This window comes from Mesoplodon bidens (genome assembly GCF_964165515.1).
Source record: "Mesoplodon bidens genome assembly, chromosome: 2".
Classification (NCBI taxonomy): domain Eukaryota; kingdom Metazoa; phylum Chordata; class Mammalia; order Artiodactyla; family Ziphiidae; genus Mesoplodon; species Mesoplodon bidens.
The window spans coordinates 131060627-131080483 of record NC_138177.1 but is presented as its reverse complement, the minus strand read 5'-3'; the positions used below and the strand labels follow the sequence as shown (position 1 = coordinate 131080483).

Below are 19857 nucleotides of genomic sequence, written 5' to 3'. Positions count from 1 at the left end.
TGAACATTTTTGAAGGCCTCCACATAGTACATTTTACACAGCATGGTTGGAGGACCACTGCCCAAACTGGGCTTGCCACTGATGTTCGCAAATTCGCTTTGATTGAACACACCCACACATTCTTTTATGGATGTCTGTGGCTGCTTTCGCACCACAAGGCAGTGTTGGGTAGTTGGAACAGAGACCATATGGTCTGCAAAGCCAGAATCACTGACCACCTGGCCCTTTACAGAAGCTTGCTGACCCCCAAGCCAGACTAAAGGATGGCCATGTGTTGGGGACTTCCCTGGTAGTCCAGTGGTTAAGACTCCACACTTCCACTGCACGGGGTGTGGGTTCGATCCCTGGTCGGAGGACTAAGATTCCTACATGCTACAAGGTGCGGCCAAAGGAAAAGAAAAAAAAAAAAAAAAAAGGATGGCTCTGTGGCATTCAGAGCTTTATATATATATATTTTTGCCAAATACACCTCATGCTTTCTTGTTTTGCTCCATTTCCCTCTATATAATTCTTCTGATGTATTGCTTATTACAGGAGGGCTTGTTTTCTGCTCATCTTTGTATATCTTTTTTTTTTTTTTTTTTTTTTGTGGTACGTGGGCCTCTCACTGTTGTGGCCTCTTCCGTTTGGGAGCACAGGCTCCGGACGCGTAGGCCCAGGAGCCATGGCTCACGGGCCCAGCTGCTCTGCGGCACGTGGGATCTTCCTGGACCGGGGCACGAACCTGCATCCCCTGCATCGGCAGGCGGACTCTCAACCACTGCGCCACCAGGGAAGCCCATCTTTGTATATCTTGCAACATGTAAAGCAGTACCCTGCACACAGTAGTGTGTAATACATAAATGAGGTGGTGTGGAGTAGAGTGAAGGGGCATCAGAGAAGAGAGAAAGACTTCATGGAGTTTTCGGGACAGTATCGCACACAGTAAGGTGGCTGCCACCCCAGCTGCAAACCAGTGGCAGGGATGCAGTACACTTAGGAAGGGAGGCAACACCAACTGATGTAAAGAACACGGGAGCCAGGACACCCAGATTTGAATCCCAGCTCAGCCAGTTCCTGACAAGGCCTCAACCAATTTGCTTAAGCTCTGTAAGCATATTTTCTCAACTCCAAAGTAGGGAATAATAATACCAGCTTCTGCTTTGTGAGGAGGGAGGGAGGGAGGGAGACGCAAGAGGGAGGAGATATGGGGATATATGTATACATATAGCTGATTCACTTTGTTATACAGCAGAAACTAACACACCATTGTAAAGCAATTATACTCCAATAAAGATGTTAAAAAAAATAATAATACCACCTTCATCCTAGGGTTGTTTTATGGATTAAATGAGATAACGTGAGGGAAGGCCTCTATTCCAGTGCTGCCATGTTGGAATCATTCTGTAAGCTCTTCCTGAATGATTATGGTTCTCATTTTTCAAGTACTATCGATGCTGTTTCCCTCATTGTGAAGTGAACAAAGTCAAGGTCACAGGTCTAGTCCCTCGGGAGACTAGCCTATTAATATTACTGTTTTCCATAGTTAGAGAACATACCCCAAGCCAGCAAGTATACACTGGCTTAACAGGGACCAGCCCAGTGAGGAGAGAGATTAATGCAAATGAATCATTTATGCTGAAAAAATAATTCACAACATATAGTGTCACCATACAATGTTAAGAGTGATTGCTTCACTTGACTGAAACATTCATTACATTTTCTACTCATGGGGTATTTTTTTAAGGGACAGAAAGAAAATGTTTAGTAGAAAATTTACAGCCTTATACCTACTGGGATTTCTTCATAGTACAAACCATTTATGCAAAACAGATGCCTGAGGCACAGTGCCTGCATGCACCTGTGGATTTGTTGGTTCTATGTCTTTTTCCCCACTCCTCCAGTTCTTGCAGACAACCTGAAATCCAACCCTGGAATTAAGTGGCAGTATTTCAGTTCAGAAGAAGGAATTTTCACTGTTTTCCCAGCACACAAGTTCCGGTGTAAGGGCAGCTATGAGCATCGCAGTAGGTACGTTGACTTGCTTGCCAAAGTTTTAATTACTGCTGAAGAGTAATCTGTATAAAACATAGACTCCCCATTCATACACACAGCTCCGCCTCCAAACTGTGGTTTCAGAAACTTATCCTGAAATGATTTCATTATTTAACATATGTGGGTGTAGAAATGCCTGGGAAGGCAAATGATGAAGCCTGGAACTTTTTCAGAACTATCTAACAAGCCAAATAAAACAAGGTATTTACTAAGAAATAAAAAATTTTGAAGCACCCAGTCTGTTTTGAGTTTCAGACACCTTCGTTGAGAGACAAATGATAATACCTTCTCTCAAGGACATTGCTAGAAGACTTTACAGCATATCTCCGAATAGAGTTTGTGATTCTCAGCTTTCCTTTCTGTGATAACATGCTTGGCCATCCTTTTGAAATTTACATGCAAATCTCAGCTGCTAGAAATTTTAAGGTTGTCCAGAAAACACTGGATCGAGGGCCCTTAACACGTTGCTTTTCTCAGGAAATGACTTGAGATGCTACCACTTAGCTAGAAGGGCGGTAATGGTGAGATGATTTGTATGACAACACTCATCAATTTACAGAACCCCTTAGGCAAAGATACTTTCCTTTTTAATCCCCACAGTTTCCCTTTTGCAGTGTTAGATGTTTGATGCCAGAACTTCTGGAACTAGTGCAAGATGCCTGCTTTGCGTGCCACGTTTTTTGAGACTAAACCACCATTTTAGCTTCTTTCCATCTTTGCTTTAAATTATATCTATTCACTAAACTTATTGTGATAATCACTTCATGATGTGTGTAAGTCAAATCATTATGCTGTACACCTTAAACTTATACAGTGCTATATGTCAAGTACATCTCAATACAACTGGAAGAAAAAAATAAATAAATTGTATCTAAAATTTTCCCCAAGGAAAATACTACTTCTGTGCTTTTCCTAGAGGGACATTTGTATCATTTGTATGGTTTCTTCCGTTCCCTCCCTAGACAGCATGGTGAAGACTTGAGCATCTTGGAGACTGTTCCAGAATCCTTGGGTTCTAGTCTGGCTCATCTCTCAGGAGAGGCCAAAGACACAATAAACCATCTAATTCTCATTTACTTCTAAGAAGATAGATTAGATGGCATTCTGCTTTTAATGGATCACCTGTGAGGGATGGTCCAAAAGGAAAAGCAGCACCTTGTCACAAATCAACATTCACCTACACTCTGGAGGTTTCACAAATCTCTACCCTAAATACGCATTAAATCAATCCTCAAGCCTCTGTTCCCTTGACTAAGTAATCTGAGTTCCTCTCCTCGTAGATTGCTGTCGTCGTCTCTTGACCTGTCCTCTCACCTCTGAGGCTTTTGCAAGGTCTCCACATCCTTTGAAGTGTGGAGTGGGTTTGCAGAGCATATCAGAAAGGAGCCAATTGCACTATAAGGACCGCCCCAGATTGTACATATAATGCTGCTATTTATGTATCCCAGTAAAGCAGTTTTTAACAATTTATTGTGACAGTGTGAACACATATTCTGCTCTTCATTTAGGTTGAGTTGAATTGGAAAGGAGGGGGTATGTCATTAAAAAAAAAAAATCTACTCACCCAGCTTGGAGGACTTAAAAGTTCAGTATTCGACATGGTTGTCAGTGTTGGGATAGACAGATTTCCTAATTTTCTGTTGCCTCTTTCGCTTCTGTAGCCACCGCTCTTGGATTTTTTTAATCCAATTTCCCTACTTGGCTGAATGGTATTGACTAGTGAAAATATAGTAGTGCTTTAGTATTAATGTAGGACTTTTGGCTTGAGAACAATTAGTGTAAACTTGGCCCAATTTTGAGTTTTTTTGGTACTTTGCCTGTATTTCTTAATTTGTGCCCAGGCTTTTGTGACTCAACTGGCATCTAACATTTCACAGAAAACTCTAGTGTTTTAGGGGTGTCGATAAAGGAGAGAATTCTCTCGAGGCTGATTTGCTCTCTTAAGCTCCCTCTAATTTGTTCCAGCTTTAAAACTGTGAATAGAGACCTCATTAAGCCTCTTCTCACAAACCTGCCTGCACCGCACACTAGCAGAAGGTTGCTTTGGTGGGAGGCACTTCTCCTTTGGCGTTCCCCCCACCTCCACCCCCCCTCCCCTCCACCCCTTTTCTTAATGTTGGCCAACAAAAACCTGGCAAGAAGAGTGGCTATCACTGGCTTGGACAAATCTGATGGCACAGTTTTAAATGCTCGGATAAGGGGCCTTTTGGTGGCTGACCTGTGTAAATTGTTTCAGTACAGAAAGGAAAAGGGCCCTCCTAGCAGTGGCTTTTGTCTGGGGAGAGAGAAACCAGACCAGCTATTCAAAGCTGCTCAGTGTGCTCACAGATGACAGGCTGCCTCGGTTTTAGCCAAGCCCCACTCTAAATCTGCAGAGGACCCCGCACTGGCTGGTGGACTTTTTTCTCCCTGCTTTTCTGTCTCTCCCGCCTGGGGGGGCCACCAGTTCCATTTCCAGGGAGGGTGGACTTTCACATATGCTGAAAAAGCCAGCCTTCCAAAGGCTTTGCTTAAATCCTTCTCCTGGTTGCTTTAATCTTTGGAAGGCAGAAGTCACCAATCCCTGTTCTGCAGACGCACACTGTTGTCTTGAGGTGTTTTTCAGTGCACCGGAATAGTTTCTCGTTCCGTGCTGGTCTCTCCATCCTTGTGTCAAACCCCCAGAAACACAGGGAGGCCAGCGTGCCTGCCCATATGTAGCACTCATAGCTGTGTTAGGTTGAGGCCTTTACTCTAAACCAGGACTGACCCCAGAGAGCTTCTCCCCATTCTAGACCTATCTACGTCTCCACTGTCCGGCCGCAGTCAAAGCACATAGTAGTGATCCTGGACCACGGGGCTTCCGTCACAGACACCCAGCTTCAGATTGCCAAGGACGCTGCCCAGGTCATCCTCAGCGCCATCGATGAACACGATAAGGTGATGATGACCCCAGTGACCCCCTCCATTGGCATTGGGTCTTTCTTGAATACCTTTTTAAAAGTACTTTATGTTTTATGATATGTATTTTTCAATCCACCTTTAAAAATGACTTTGAGAAAAGAGAGTGCTGTAGTTTTTATTCTAGTATTTAAGGAAGCAGCCGCCAACCCTGGTTCCAAATGTCTATAAAACCATCCCCGCCAAACTGAGTCTTGCACTTCCTTAATGGCCCCTGCCTAGACTTCTAATCAGCTCTGACTTTCACACTGGAAATTATACTAAGGAGGAACAGGGCTAGGGCTTGGACACTGGTGGATGACTTGTCTTTATCTCAAGATTGATGGGAGGGAAGGGAGAAAAGAAGGCTGCTAGAGGTTTACTAATCTCTAGGATACTTCAGAGATAGGCGTGTTTACAACTAATGATAATCTATTGCCTGTAGACATTTTCTGCTTCATCATTTTGACTTTTGCACCTCCTAAGGTTTTACTCACTAATCTAGTTGTTTAAAACACACACCCTATGCCTTTACCCTCACCGCCACCTCCAGTAGGAGAATCCAGAAGATTAGTACTTGCCAAGATTTTTCTGGGTGCGAAATACTGTTTTTAATGTTCTAGATGAACACCGTACTGCTGACTTCATCTTGGAACAAAAACCAAATTCTAGGGTCCCTGTCCCTTACCAGTCCTCAACTAATCTTCTTCAAATTTGATAGGTTGATGCCTCTAGGCATTTCTTTTTAAACTCTCCAAAACTGTTCTGTAGGACTTGTCACTTTTGGCGCTCTTCTGAAATGTAGAAAACCTTTCCCTGGCAGAATAACAAGGTTTGTTTGTCTGTTTGTTTTCCCCTCCAGATCTCCATGCTGACTGTGGCAGACACTGTCAGGACTTGCTCACTTGACCAGTGCTATAAGACATTCCTGTCTCCAGCCACTAGTGAGACCAAAAGGAAAATGTCCACCTTCGTCAGCAGCGTCAAGTCTTTGGACAGCCCTACCCAGCACGCGGTGGGATTTCAAAAGGCATTTCAGTTGATTCGAAGCACAAACAATAGCACCAAGTTCCAAGCAAGTAAGTGCCTTTGCTCACTAATAAATTAGTTGCTCAGGGCTTCCCTGGTGGCACAGTGGTTGAGAGTCCGCCTGCCAATGCAGGGGACACAGGTTCGTGCCCCAGTCCGAGAAGATCCCACATGCTGCAGAGCGGCTGGGCCCGTGAGCCATGGCCACTGAGCCTGCGCGTCCGGAGTCTGTGCTCCGCAACGGGAGAGGCCACAACAGTGAGAGGCCCGCGTACCTCAAAAAATAAAAATAAAAAAAATGAATTAGTTGCTCATAAACTAACAGATAAAGGATGGCAATAGAAATATATTGTAAATTGATCACATAACTATGTCTAGAGGGATTTTTTTCTAAATTGACAGGATAAAAATTTCTTGTGTTGTCATAATGGTCATCTAATACTAGGATCTTACTAGATTTTCTCATCTTTTCCAATCAAAGGTACTCAGTCTGCACGATTTCTTTACTCCCTGAGCCTCTTCTTCCTGCCCCTTTATTAGGAACATCTCCCTGTTTCTTTCCCAGGAGAATATCCACATCCTTTTTGATGCTAATTGTCAGCCTCGAGTTCTCAGTGACAGAGTGGCTGTCTGCTTGTGCGCATGTGCTCAGAAACGGGGCAGCCGGAATTCTTGCCTTGATCCTTCCTTCTTCTAACCAGCTGTCATTTAGATGAGCACAGCCCTTCAAACGTACAAAGGCACTCTAATTTAATTTTCATGTGTTAAAGAAAATCTGGAATTAGGATGCATGCTAAAGTAAAGGGAAGGATATTTGAAATAAGATACATGCTTTGAAACCACTGAAAGGAATCTATGTCGTTTTCTCTTTTATATTCGAAAATCTGTTTGTAGGTTGTTTTTTTCAATGAACGTATCCTATTGAGATAAATTTAAAGAATATATTTTCAAGCTCTTCAGTGTGTCTGCATTAAAACTAAGACAACATTGATAAATGCACAACTTAGTGCCTGGCACATGGTAGGCCCTTGAAAGACAGAAGCTACTGTAATTATTACAGCTAATGATGGTAAATGGCGTATCTGTTTTACGTTTCTGTGTATTGTTATCTCACAGTTTATTATCACACAGTTTCCGTGGGTCAGGAGTCCATGCGTTGCTGAGCTGCTTCTCTGTTTAGGACTGCACAAGGCTGCATTCTAGGTGTCAGCCAAGTCTGTGTATGCATTGAGGGTCAGAGTCCTCTTCCAAGCTCAAGCATTGGCAGAATTCATTTCTTTGCAATTGTGAAACTCATGTCTACTTGTTTCTTCAAGGCCAGGAGGAAAGCATCTTTTCTTCATGCCCCTGACTTCGGGGAAAGCTTGGACCCTCTTTTAAAGGCCTTGTCTAACCTAATCAGTCTTACTCTCCCTTTTGACGTAAACAGATTACTCTCCCTCATGGTTAGCTTATTAAGATCTTCATTACGTCTGCAGAATCCCTCCATCTTTGCCAAATATATAGCACACTCACAAGAATGATATTGCATCACCTTAGCCATATTGTATTGGCCAGAAGCTAATTACTGGTCATGCCCACACTCAAGAGGAGGGAGTTATACAAGGTTGGGGGTCATTGGGGTCATCTTAGAATTTTGCCTGCCAGCCTTGGCAAGCACCAGCTATCCACAGACCAATATTACAGGATGGCTGAGTGTAAAGTTGTCCGTAGTTCAATAAGGCCAAAGGATAAGGCCAACCTCTCAAGTATTCAAGACAGATTGGCTAGTTGGTCAATGCCATTTACCTGTGGATGCCATTTACCAGCTGCCATCCGGCTGTCAGCATTCCTCACCAGATGTGCTCTTGTTACTTGATTCTTCAGTCATCAAACCATCTTTAGGGATGAAGTCCAATTTCGATGATTATTACACTGTTTAAGCAATGGAGAGAAATGTTATACTGGCAGCAGCTAGGCAGTGAGTGTGTCAAGTGAGCTTGAGGTAAGGTAATGAGGATTGTTTGGGGAGCACAGGAAGCTAGAGGGCGCATGCTCCATCAAGAAGGCAGCTGCTCTTCTGTTCAGCCTCTCGTTGCCTTGCAGGAATGCCTGTCCAGTGTTGCCAGATATTCTGTTTTAAGAGAAGCCAGAAATCTGGATTTTTATGTGAAACCCCTTCATTTTCAAATGTTGTCATTCGTTCAGCTTTAAAACTGTGAATAGGGACCTCATTAAACCTCTTCTTACAAGCCTTCCTGCCCTGCACATTAGCAAAGACTGCTTTGACAGGAAACGTTTCTCCTTTGGGTTTTGGGGGTTTTTCTTAATGTTGGCGAGCAAAAACATGGAAAGAAGAGTGACCATCACAGATTTGGACACATTTTGATGTCTTTTTTCTAAATGCTCAGAGGAGTCTTTTTTAGGCCAAGTAAGATGTTTCTAAAGTTTAGCTCACAGGCCTCCACTTTACAACTCCTACTGGCAGTTCAAAGAAAAAAGAACCCAAATTAGACTGCATATAAAGAAACGCATCAGGAACTAGTATTACCCAGTTTATTAAGGAGAAGTTTGAGCTGCTCTCCAGCAGTGTTGCACAGTGGTTAAGTATGTGGGTTTTGAATTTCAACCAGTTTGTGTTCAAATTCCTACTCTGAAATTTTTCTAAACTTGTGTGAATTATTTGATGTCTCCAGGTCTGGTTTCCCCATCTTCAAACTGGGAGTGATAATAAGATCCAGGGTTCCATCATAAATATTAAATAAATATTAGCTGTGGTTATTATGATATTCTGTTTCCTTCAAGACTTCTAGCTCTGGGGACTTCCCTGGCAGTCCAGTGGTTAAAGACTTCGCCTTCCAATGCAGGGGGTGAGGGTTCGGTCCCTGGTTGGGGAGCTAAGATCCCACATGCCTTGTGGCCAAAAAACCAAAACATAAAAAATGGAAGCAATATTGTAACAAATTCAATAAAGACTTTAAAAATGGTCCACATTAAAATATATATGTATGTATGTATGTATGTATGTATTTATTTATTTTGAAAAAAGGAAAAGCCTTCTAGCTCTGGCTAAAGGAGAGCGGATACCCTAGACGTCCTAAGTTGACCCCAAGCCCAAAGACGGTCAAGGACCGTTAGTAGCCTTGGCCACAGCATGGTGAGGGGTCTATGTACTCCTCTTAGGAGCTTGTACTCTACATCATTACTTGTGTTCACTCCACAGGCAGTTATTTAGCATCTACTGTATACCTGGCACTGTTTGCAGGCCGTGGGATAGGATTATTCCAGTGAGCCTACCCTGTAGGGTTATTGTAAGGATTAGTCTGTGAATGAAAGAAAAGTATCTGCCCCACATTGGTGGTCATATGAGCAGAAGCCACATGGCATATATCATGGTGGCTTTGTACTAATTTGCTTTGTACTAATCAGAAAATCTAAAACTTTTATCCAGTGCTGGCTCTTTTTCAGTCCCATGGTAGATCTGTAACTGATACCATCGACACATTTGGATTGTTTGTTCTGGGTTTGTCGGGGGGGTAACTGGTTGGGGAGGGTCATTTTGTAGCAGAAGGAATAAGATGGTTAGGAGTGGGAATCTAATGGCATGGGCAAAGCCCAAATTTGAGTTGTTCTTCCCGCTTTGATATTGACCCCAAGGAATGCTGGTGGCTTAGACAGGGACTTGTCAAACGGAGAGGGTTGCATTTTCTTCCAGGTACATGCTGTGTCTTTGCCCTGCCCCAAGTCCCTATAATTACTCATCCCTAACACTTACTAATCACAAGGCTTAATGTTCCCATGAGCGACTAGAGAGGGGATATCCTAGTAAGTAAAAAAAAAAAAAATCAGGGGCTTCTCTGGTGGCGCAGTGGTTGAGAGTCCTCCTGCTGATGCAGGGGACACAGGTTTGTGCCCCAGTCTGGGAAGACCCCACATGCCGCGGAGCGGCTGGGCCCATGAGCCATGGCCGCTGAGCCTGCGCGTCCGGAGCCTGTGCTCCACAACAGGAGAGGCCACAACAGTGAGAGGCCCACATACCGCAAACAAACAAACAAACAAACAAATAAATAAATAAATAAGACCAAATTTGGCAGGTCTGATATCTAAAAATAGAAAAATAACTCAATTTTGCCTAAGGATAGGGCAGGAGTAGAGTCGGGCTGGGCAGAGACAGTGAGGATGCTTGCAGAGTGTATGTCTTATTGTTGGGACGGAACGAAAATACGCTTGGCGACTCAAGGAGCTGCAGGCTGCAGGCCCTTCTGGTTTTCCAGTTGTGGACCTGTGCCTAAAACCAGCTCTCAGTGACAGCGTGTTTTATCCAGAATCATAAAGCCAAGTAAGAAAATTCAAGAGTTCATTTTAGGTCAGTCTTACAGGTGTCCAGGAATTTATCACACATAAATGACAAACCACAGGGCGATGGTTTGTTAGCTTCATGGTATATCTGTATTCTACCTGCTAGGGTCACCTAGTATTTTCCAGTCTGAAGCTTAAGTGAGCTGTTTAGCATCCTAAAAAAAATAATTTACAGGACTGTATTTACAACACTGGCAAAAGATTGACATCTAGTTTAAGACAGGGATATTCCCTAGTTTATGATATTTTTTTACATCAGCTTTCATATCTTAATTTCTGATGAAAAAATAAGTAATTTAAATTTGCAGTTAATATTTATTAGAGAATTGTTCAAGCATCAAAATTAGCTTTAAGACTTGCTTATATATTAAGTCTTAGTAGTAATTATTCAATTCTGCATAATAAAGGATGTTGCAGTGTCTAGAATGGAAATTTACAAACGGAAGAAAGTTCTGTCATTGTACCCTCATAATTGTTAGGATAATTTTTTAAATTATCTATTCCTGGGCAATAAATTACCCAACAGTCACTGGTTTAAGGCAATAAACATTATTGTCTCAGTGTCTGTAGGTCAGGAATCTGGGCACAGCATGGTTGGGTGCCTCTGGCTAAAGGTATCTCATGAGGTTGCAGTTAAACTGTTGTCCACAGCTGCTGTCATCTCACAGTTCAACTTGAGAAAGATCTGCTTCTAAGCTCACTGACATGGTTGCTGGCAGATTCGTTTCTGAAGGCCTCAGTACCTTGCCTCTCCGTGGGAGAGCTCACAACATGCTCTCTGGCTTCCCCGAGAGAGAGCACACAGGTGGAAGCCACTGTCTTTCTGTAACCTAATCCATCTCTTGACACCCTGTGACCTCTGCTGCGTTCGGTTCACAAGAAGCCGGTCGTTAAATCTAGTCCACATTCCAAGGGAGACCACACAGGGATGTGAATATCAGGAAGTGAGATCATTGGGGGGACCAACCTGGAGGTTGCCTACCCCAGTAGCTATAAAGCAATCTCAGATAAATGACAACCATAAGAACCTGAAGAATTAAGCATATAGCATATCAATCATTAGTTCTCCATAAAAAGGTAAACGTCTGTGTAGCTTGTCTTAAAAATAGATATTGAATCAAGGAACCTCAGATTAAAAAGACAGTATAAAAATCCAGCTGGCTTATTTCCCTTCCTCCATTAAAGCCATCATTCAGCCTCTGCACCTTTAGTGGTAGGAAATGCACCACTTTTATTTTTGAGTAAATCCACTTGAAAGAAGTTTTCACCCTGAGCTAAAATGACCGGTTGGAGAGTCATTTTACTCTAGAGTCAAAGGTGCTACTTCAGGCCAATGAGAGGGTTTCGTTTTTGTTTTGTTTGTGTTGAGGTTTCTTTCTTTTCTCTTTTATCCTCTAATTACCATCACCCTTTGGCTTTCACTCTTTTTTTAAACTATAACTGACCCTTTTTTTAAAATGTTCTTATTTTTTTTACATTTAATTTTTATTTATTTATTTATTTAGTTAGTTAGTTAGTTAGTTAGTTTTTGGCTACGTTGGGCCAAAAAAGAAATTTTTTGGCTGTGTGCGGGCTTTCTCTAGTTGCAGCGAGCGGGGGCTACTCTTTGTTGTGGTGCACAGGCTTCTCATTTCAGTGGCTTCTCTTGTGGAGCACAGGCTCGAGGTGCACGGGCCTCAGTAGTTCCAGCCTGCAGGCTCACTAGTTGCAGCATGCGGGCTCAGTAGTTGTGGCTTGCAGGCTTAGTTGCTCCGTGGCACATGGGATCTTCCCGGACCAGGGATCGAACCTGTGGCCCCTGCATTGGCAGGCAGATTCTTAACCACTGTGCCACCAGGGAAGTCTGGCTTTCACTCTTAAATTAACCAGTTGATCCTCACAGCAACCCTGTGAAATAAATACTGTCATTGTCCCCATGTTGTTGTAGATAAGGACATTTAGGTGTAGAAGGGTTAGGAAATCTGCCTAAAACAACCCAGACACAGCTTGAAAGTGGCACAGCTGGGATGTGAACACAAGCAACCTGGCTCCTATATCCATGCTTTTATTGCTCTCCTACACTGGTAAGTTTTAAAACAAAAATGTTTTTGGCACTACCTGGCATAGAGACAGATAACCTTACATGTCTCATGAGTCCCTGGCAGAACCACCATTTTAAAGCCTAGTCCTGGGACTTCCCTGGTGGTCCAGTGGTTAAGACTCCACACTACCAATGCAGGGGGCCTGGGTTCAATCTCTGGTCAGGGAACTAGATCCCACATGCCACAACTAAAAGATCCTGCATGCCACAACTAAAAGATCCTACATGCCGCAACTAAAGATCCCATGTACCTCAACGAAGATCCCTCATGCAGCAACAAAGAGTCCGTGTGCTGCAACTAAGACCCGGTGGAGCCAAACAAATAAAAATAAATAATTTTTTTTTAAAGCCTAGTCCTCCCAAAAATGTGTGTTCCTGGGGAAGACCCTGAGACACTAAGGAAAAGGTAAATCAGGTTCTGAATCCTCCATTTCAGAAGGCAGGAAAGATGTCTGTTTAGGATGGCTAAATTACCACAACCGTAGATCCCTAAAGGAACACACCTTCTTCGATCTGGTAAACTCATTAGGAACATCTCCTTACCTGACACTGGGTAAATGAGGCCTTGTGGCCCACCACAGGCAGGATGAAAGAGCAGCGGAGGCAGGAAGACGAAAGCCCGGCATCAGATGGGCAGGAGTAGGAACGGTGGACCGGGCAGGTCCTCAAGGCAGGAAAGCCCAGTGAAATAGAAGCTGAGTAGCTTGCCTTTAGCCAGACTCCGATGTAACATTCAGTTTGCATGTTTTTGTTTAGATACAGACATGGTCATCATTTACCTGTCTGCTGGCATTACATCAAAGGACTCTTCAGAAGAAGATAAAAAGGCGACTCTCCGTGTCATCAGTGAAGAAAATAGCTTTCTAAACAACTCCGTAATGATTCTCACCTACGCCCTCATGAACGGTAGGTAGTGTTTCGAGATTCGTTTCTTTCAGATGAAAGTTCTGTCTAAGTGCATGCTGCTTTCAAAAAAAATAACGAAGAACCATCACAGGGTGCTTTGATGAAGGGTATAAGAAGCAGATTCCTTCCCAAGCCCGTCTTTCTCTACCTCCCATGGGTACTCAGGGTGTGTGTTAGGATGTCCCTGTCTCCCCATCTCTCTCTCTCCGGCCAGCTGCTCATTTCTAAACCGTCACCAGTTATGTGGTCCTGCACAGGATTCTGTACAGCTCCATTTTTTTCACTTCTCCTCATATTCTTGGATTTTGATACTGCATAGAGGTTATTAACTTATCTCATTGATTTAAGAGCAGGAAGCTGAAGTACTGACCTAGATTCTTCTGTATAACCAGGACAGTGAATATCACATTTCCCTGCGAAATCACTACCTGGAGCCTCTTGTGACACTTTCTCCATCTCCCCTTCCTTAACTGTGTCATTGGAGATGAGAATTATCTACTTGACAGGGTTACTGTGAAGACTAACCCTGACGTACGGCAGGCACCCAGGGCGGTGCCAGGCACTTGCTAGGTACTCTTTAAAGTTGATTGTGTTGCTATTAAATCAGACAGTATGTGAGAGGGTTTAGTAAACTAGCAAATCTGAGGAAATACTCATTATTTTTCCTTCAGCAATTTAACCATACTCCAGTCTGATGAAAGCCCAATATTCCAGCCTCTCTGCTGTGTCATGTCCCTCCCACCTGTTAATACACAGCTCTTCATCCTCTTATTTGGGTCCCTTTTCCTCAGTGTTCAAAGTGGTCCCATTCTCTTGTGGTTTTTTGGGGTTTTTTTTTTTTGCAGTACGCGGGCCTCTCACTGTTGTGGCCTCTCCCGTTGTGGAGCACAGGCTCCGACGCGCAGACTCAGTGACCATGGCTAACGGGCCTAACCGCTCCGCGGCATGCGGGGTCTTCCCGTACCGGGGCACGAACCCATGTCCCCTGCATCGGCAGGCGGACTCTCAACCACTGCGCCACCAGGGAAGCCCCATTCTCTTGTTTTTAAGAGAACATATCTTGATCCAGCAGCCCTTCCCACCTATGGGCTTTTATCTCCCCTATCCACTTTCAGATTTCCATGCAGAACCAGGTGGCTTTAGGGACACTGGTTCTCATATTTTAATGGGATAAGGATATATTAGAGACTCATTTTTAAAATGCAGACTCCCAGGCAGTATCTACAGATTTGTACTCAGACCCTCTTAGATGGGGTCCAGGAATCTGTGTTTTGGCCAACACGATTTTTTTGCAGTTTTTTTTTTTTTTTTTTTTTTTTTGCTGTACGCGGGCCTCTCACTGTTGTGGCCTCTCCCGTTGCGGAGCACAGGCTCCGGATGCGCAGGCTCAGCGGCCATGGCTCACGGGCCCAGCCGCTCTGCGGCATGTGGGATCTTCCCAGACCGGGGCACGAACCTGTGTCCCCTGCATCGGCAGGCGGACTCTCAACCACTGCGCCACCAGGGAAGCCCTTGCAGATATTTTTGTGGACTGCATACACATGGAAGAACACAGGGGCTGGTGTCTAGAGGTTCTCAGTTTCAGTCTCCATTTTGCTAGCCATGTGGCTTATGGCAAATTACTTAATCTCTTGAGGGCCTCAGTTTTATCTGTAAAATGAAAAGAACAACGTCTTCATAGGATTGCTGTGATAATAAATATACAAGATATGTTGTGTTTATTGAGCATGTACCATATACAACATAGTGCACTGAGGTCTTAGAGCTGTAGTACACAAAATCTCTGTCTTCAGGAAGCCCCTGACCCAGTGAAGAAGACAGACAAGGCAGATGAATTAAATGCAATAGTACAGGAGTAAGGAAACATAAAAGGAACTGATCATGTCTTTTCCATTCAATTTGAAGGCCTTCCCAGGCAGATACTGAGTAAAGAAATTTTCTTGCTGTCACCCATCTCTTCACTGTTCCTAGGTCTTCCCACTGGAGTATCTTGTGCTCTTGCTGTGCCCCTGATAATTCCATTCTTTGAAAGTTCTGGTTACTTCACTCTAACTATTCTCATCTTTTCTCTTTCTCCCCTTAATCTAGCCTGACGTATGTCCTCATTGCAAGTTTTCCACCTCTCTGAGAGATATCTCTGAACATTGTTCACGAGGGTTGACACATTCCCTTAACTCTGTCAATTCAAATAGGGAAGCAGAGCCACTATGAAAATTTTGGTACAACAAACTTATTATCAGAATAAGAGTGTATACTGTTGGTGGGAATGTAAATTGGTACAGCCACTATGGAAAACAATATGGAAGTTCCTTAAAAAACTAAGACTTGAGCTACCATATGATCTAGCAATCCCACTCCTAGGTTTATATCTGGAAAAGACAAAAACTCTAATTCAAAAAGATACATGCACCCCAATGTTCATAGCAGCGCTATTTATAATAGCCAAGACATGGAAACACCCCAAGTGCCCATCAACAGATGATTAGTTTAAGAAGATGTGGTGTAATATATATGGAATCTAAAAAAAAAAAAAAAAGGTTCTGAAGAACCTAGGGGCAGGACAGGAATAAAGACGTAGAGAATGGACTTGAGGACACAGAGAGGGGGAAGGGTAAGCTGGGACGAAGTGAGAGAGTGACATGGACATATACACTACCAAATGTAAAATAGCTAGCTAGTGGGAAGCAGCTGCATAGCACAAGGAGATCAGCTCGGTGCTTTGTGACCACCTAGAGGGGTGGGATAGGGAGGGTGGGAGGGAGATGCAAGAGGGAGGAGATATGGGGATATATGTATATGTATAGCTGATTCACTTTATACAGCAGAAACTAACACACCATTGTAAAGCAATTATACCCCAATAAAGATGTTTAAAAAAAAACGATTTGGTGTATATATACAATGGAATATTTCTCAGCCATAAAAAAGAATGAAATATTGTCATTTGCAGCAACATGGATGAACCTAGAGAATATTATACTAAGTGAAGTAGTCAGACAAAGAAAGACAAATATGAGATCACTTATGTGTGGAATCTTAAAAAATACAAATCATACATATATATTATATATTATATATATAATGCATATCTATATATAAAACAGAAACAGACTCACAGACATAGAAAACACACCAAAGGGGAAAGGGCTTGGGGGGAGGGATAAATTAGGAGTATGGGATTAACAAATAGAAACTACTATACATAAAATAGATAAGCAACAAGGATTTACTGTATAACACAGGGAACTATATTCATTATAATGGAAAATAATCTGAAAAACATATATGTATATAACTGAATCACTTTGCTGTACCCCTGAAACCAGCACAATATTGTAAATCAACTATACTCCAATTTAAAAAAAGAAGAGTGTACACAATTAAGGGGGGAAACTGGAAGAGTAAAGATGCAAAAAGAGAAATTGACAACTCAAAAGTTATTAACCAGCTCTGGTCTGGATGAACAAGTTGGAACTTGCAGGGATTTCTGGAGGCTAGGAACACTGATGACTGCTTAGGAGGTCTGGTGTAGAAGTCTATGAGAGGTTGTTGGCTCTTCATGGCTGCTGCCCCTGTGAATTCTCAGTGAAGCATCTGGAGTGGGGTTGCCCTTGGTGAGTATGCCAGCAGCTGGGAAAGGGAACTGAACACAGAGCAGAAGAGTGGGACGAACTGGAACATTCTGGTTCCTTTATGTCTGTCTCTTAACATCCCTCTCTTCACCTCTTAAATCTTACAACACTTCACTTTTGGCCACCTTTAACCTGGAAGCATAGAAGAAAGGGGATTGTGGGAAATGTAGTTTCCAGCATGACCACATTGATGATAGAATAATCCAGTCTGCCACCCTACTGACTCTACTGCCACCCCTGCATAACATTTCGTGATGGAGTAACATAAAAAAAAATGGAGTGACATAAAGTAACCCAATCTTTGCTATCCCGTACTGTGCTTCTTTGTCTAGTAGATGTTCCTGTTTGTTACTTTTCTTGTACATTTTGAAAGAGCCGTGCAGTGCATTGACAAAGAAAGGAAATGTGTTTATTACCTTGAAGTTGTCTCCTTTTATCATTCACCCCTGTGAGTTTATCAAGGGTGTAAGATCAGGGATCAATCACGTCTTTTGTGTTGTCTTTTACTCCCGGACATGGGAGGTGAGTGTCTTTTACCACTCACCTCCCATGTGAATTCTGTGTCAAGCAAAGGCAACAATAATCTGATTCAGACTTTCCTTTAGCATTGTCTGAGTGGAGCAAAATCCAAATTATTTACATACAGCGTGTGAAGAAAGAAATTATATCCATTAGATCTTGCCGTGACTTTAGAAATGGACCTACAAGGCTAGAAGTATATATACTTTCTATTTAGAAATGATAAAGTCACTTAAGGTAGGTGAACCATGAACTCTTCAGATTTTTTTTAATGACTAAGCAGTTCAAGAACATGAGGCAAAACCTTTTTAAAACTCATTGGTAGAATCTCAGTAGTGACTGAAATCATTTGAATTTGTTTACAATGGTACTCATATGGGACCAGTTACTAATCCTTTTGACTGTGTTCCAACAATAGCAAACCAAAATTTTAAAAAAGGTTTATTAAATTTATTTTTGTGCTATAGATTACAGATGTTGTAGAACAATTCAGCCCAGTATGCCTGAATCTTTTACAAAAATTTTAAAACTCTAAACATAAAAAAGTATACTAAATAAATCAAATCCAGTATTATCCTAACAATATAAAGCATGAAAACATTTGTAATTAAAATGAGCTTAAAGAAACAGGGTCTAGAGACACCATTCAATACAATCCATAATTCTTTCATTTAGTTGCATGAGACTTTGGCAAGTGTTTAATAGGCAAAGAGGTAAGAAATGAAATGGTAAACCTCTATCCTTTAAAACTCTTACAACTTCATCTACTAATTTAAATTAAATGCAAACTTGTTAATCATTACTTTTGCTTTCAAATATTAAATGCAGAAAAATAATTTAAATTTTATAATTAAACTTTAAGGGAAGAACATCCTTGCTGGGTGGGGGGGGTTCCTTTATTTACTCATGTGTTTTTCATCATTGCCTTTTGAAGAATTCCTTTGCCCTCTTGACTATTTGAGGAAAGATCACGCCTCCAGCTTTGTTCATCAGCAGGAACTGGTATCTGTGTCCTGAGTCCACACTGTCTCTGCAAAGACCCCCTTGGCATTGCAAGACTTCATCTAGACCCTTATTAGATCTAAATGGCAAAGTTATTATATGGATATCCACTGTTTTGTTTTACATTGTCTTCCCTTGGCTTTTTATTTTAGATGGGGTGACTGGTTTGAAAGAGCTGGCTTTTCTGAGAGATCTTGCTGAACAGAACTCAGGGAAGTATGGCGTGCTGGACCGGACAGCCTTGCCTGTGATTAAGGGCAGCATGATGGTGCTGAACCAGCTGAGTAACCTGGAGACCACAGTTGGCAGGTTCTATACCAACCTTCCCAACCGGATGATTGATGAAGCTGTCTTTAGCCTCCCCTTCTCTGATGAGATGGGAGATGGTGAGTTTGGAGAAAACTTCCTACTAAAGGAAGGGGGAAAGAAATGGGCAGGAGTCAAACAGTAACTTTTAAATGTTGTTCAGTACTTACCATGTGAGCATTAGGGAGTGTGGGCAGGCAAGGGAGCGGGCATCAGTTTCTCTGGTCAGAGGATTGTGTAGCTTCCTGCCATTGGTCCAGTTAGCACTGTATTCTAGAGCAGAAATCCCCAACCCTATTTTTTCCTCATTGCCCTAGCCTCAGTCAACATAATGGGTACATCTACTAGGGAAGCTTTGTGAGGATTCCCCAATATCTAAAGGTTAGGGATTTTGGAACTAAAGAGTAACTTTGCATAGCAGATGGTAAATAAAAGTCAGAAGTGCTTGGAATTCGGCCTCAAAGGCAAGGCAACACAATGTCGTCAAATAGATACAGGCTTGACATGGAGAGGATTTCAAATCCCACTCTACCACTTACGCTGTTGTCCTTGGTAATGTATTTAATCTTGTTAATTCACATCTGGTTATCTGTTCAAAACATAATGACATCTTTCATGTAATACGTCTTTGAGTTATTAGGTTTATAAGATTATATTACTGCCCAGCATACCTCTCAATAATGATGACTGCTGTTTATTTATTTATTATTTTACTTTTGTTGTTATTACTATTATTGTTATCACTATCCTGATGTCACAAGTTACCCATAATACGATGTTGGGTAAAGTGTTTAATCTTCACATGATTAAACTTTTGGTTTTTGAAGTAGAAAAAATCATATTTCCATCAAAGTAGTTGCGAAGATGAAATGCACTAGTATATGTAAAGCATCTAGAACAATGCCAGACCAACAGTATGTGCTCACTAAAAATACAGCTTTTTTCTTTTCCTCCTCATATTCTTGCTCATCTTTTTCCCCCACATCCTTCCCTCTCTTCTATCTTGATAGAGAAGGTTGAAGAGGCAGCTAATTACTAGACAACATCACCATATGAGATCTTGTATTTATGTTCCATTAACTAGGAATTTTC

At 42.2% G+C, this 19857-nt stretch overlaps 1 protein-coding gene across 1 annotated transcript in view; it reads left to right on the top strand.

Annotated features, from left to right (window-relative positions):
• CACHD1 (cache domain containing 1) overlaps positions 1-19857 on the top strand; it is a 231837-nt gene that overhangs the window by 164748 nt on the left and 47232 nt on the right. The window contains exons 5-9 of the mRNA XM_081225215.1: positions 1884-2010; positions 4809-4953; positions 5816-6032; positions 13157-13306; positions 18612-18845. Coding sequence (XP_081081341.1) covers positions 1884-2010; positions 4809-4953; positions 5816-6032; positions 13157-13306; positions 18612-18845 — 873 coding nt within the window. The remainder of the gene's footprint in view (positions 1-1883; positions 2011-4808; positions 4954-5815; positions 6033-13156; positions 13307-18611; positions 18846-19857) is intronic.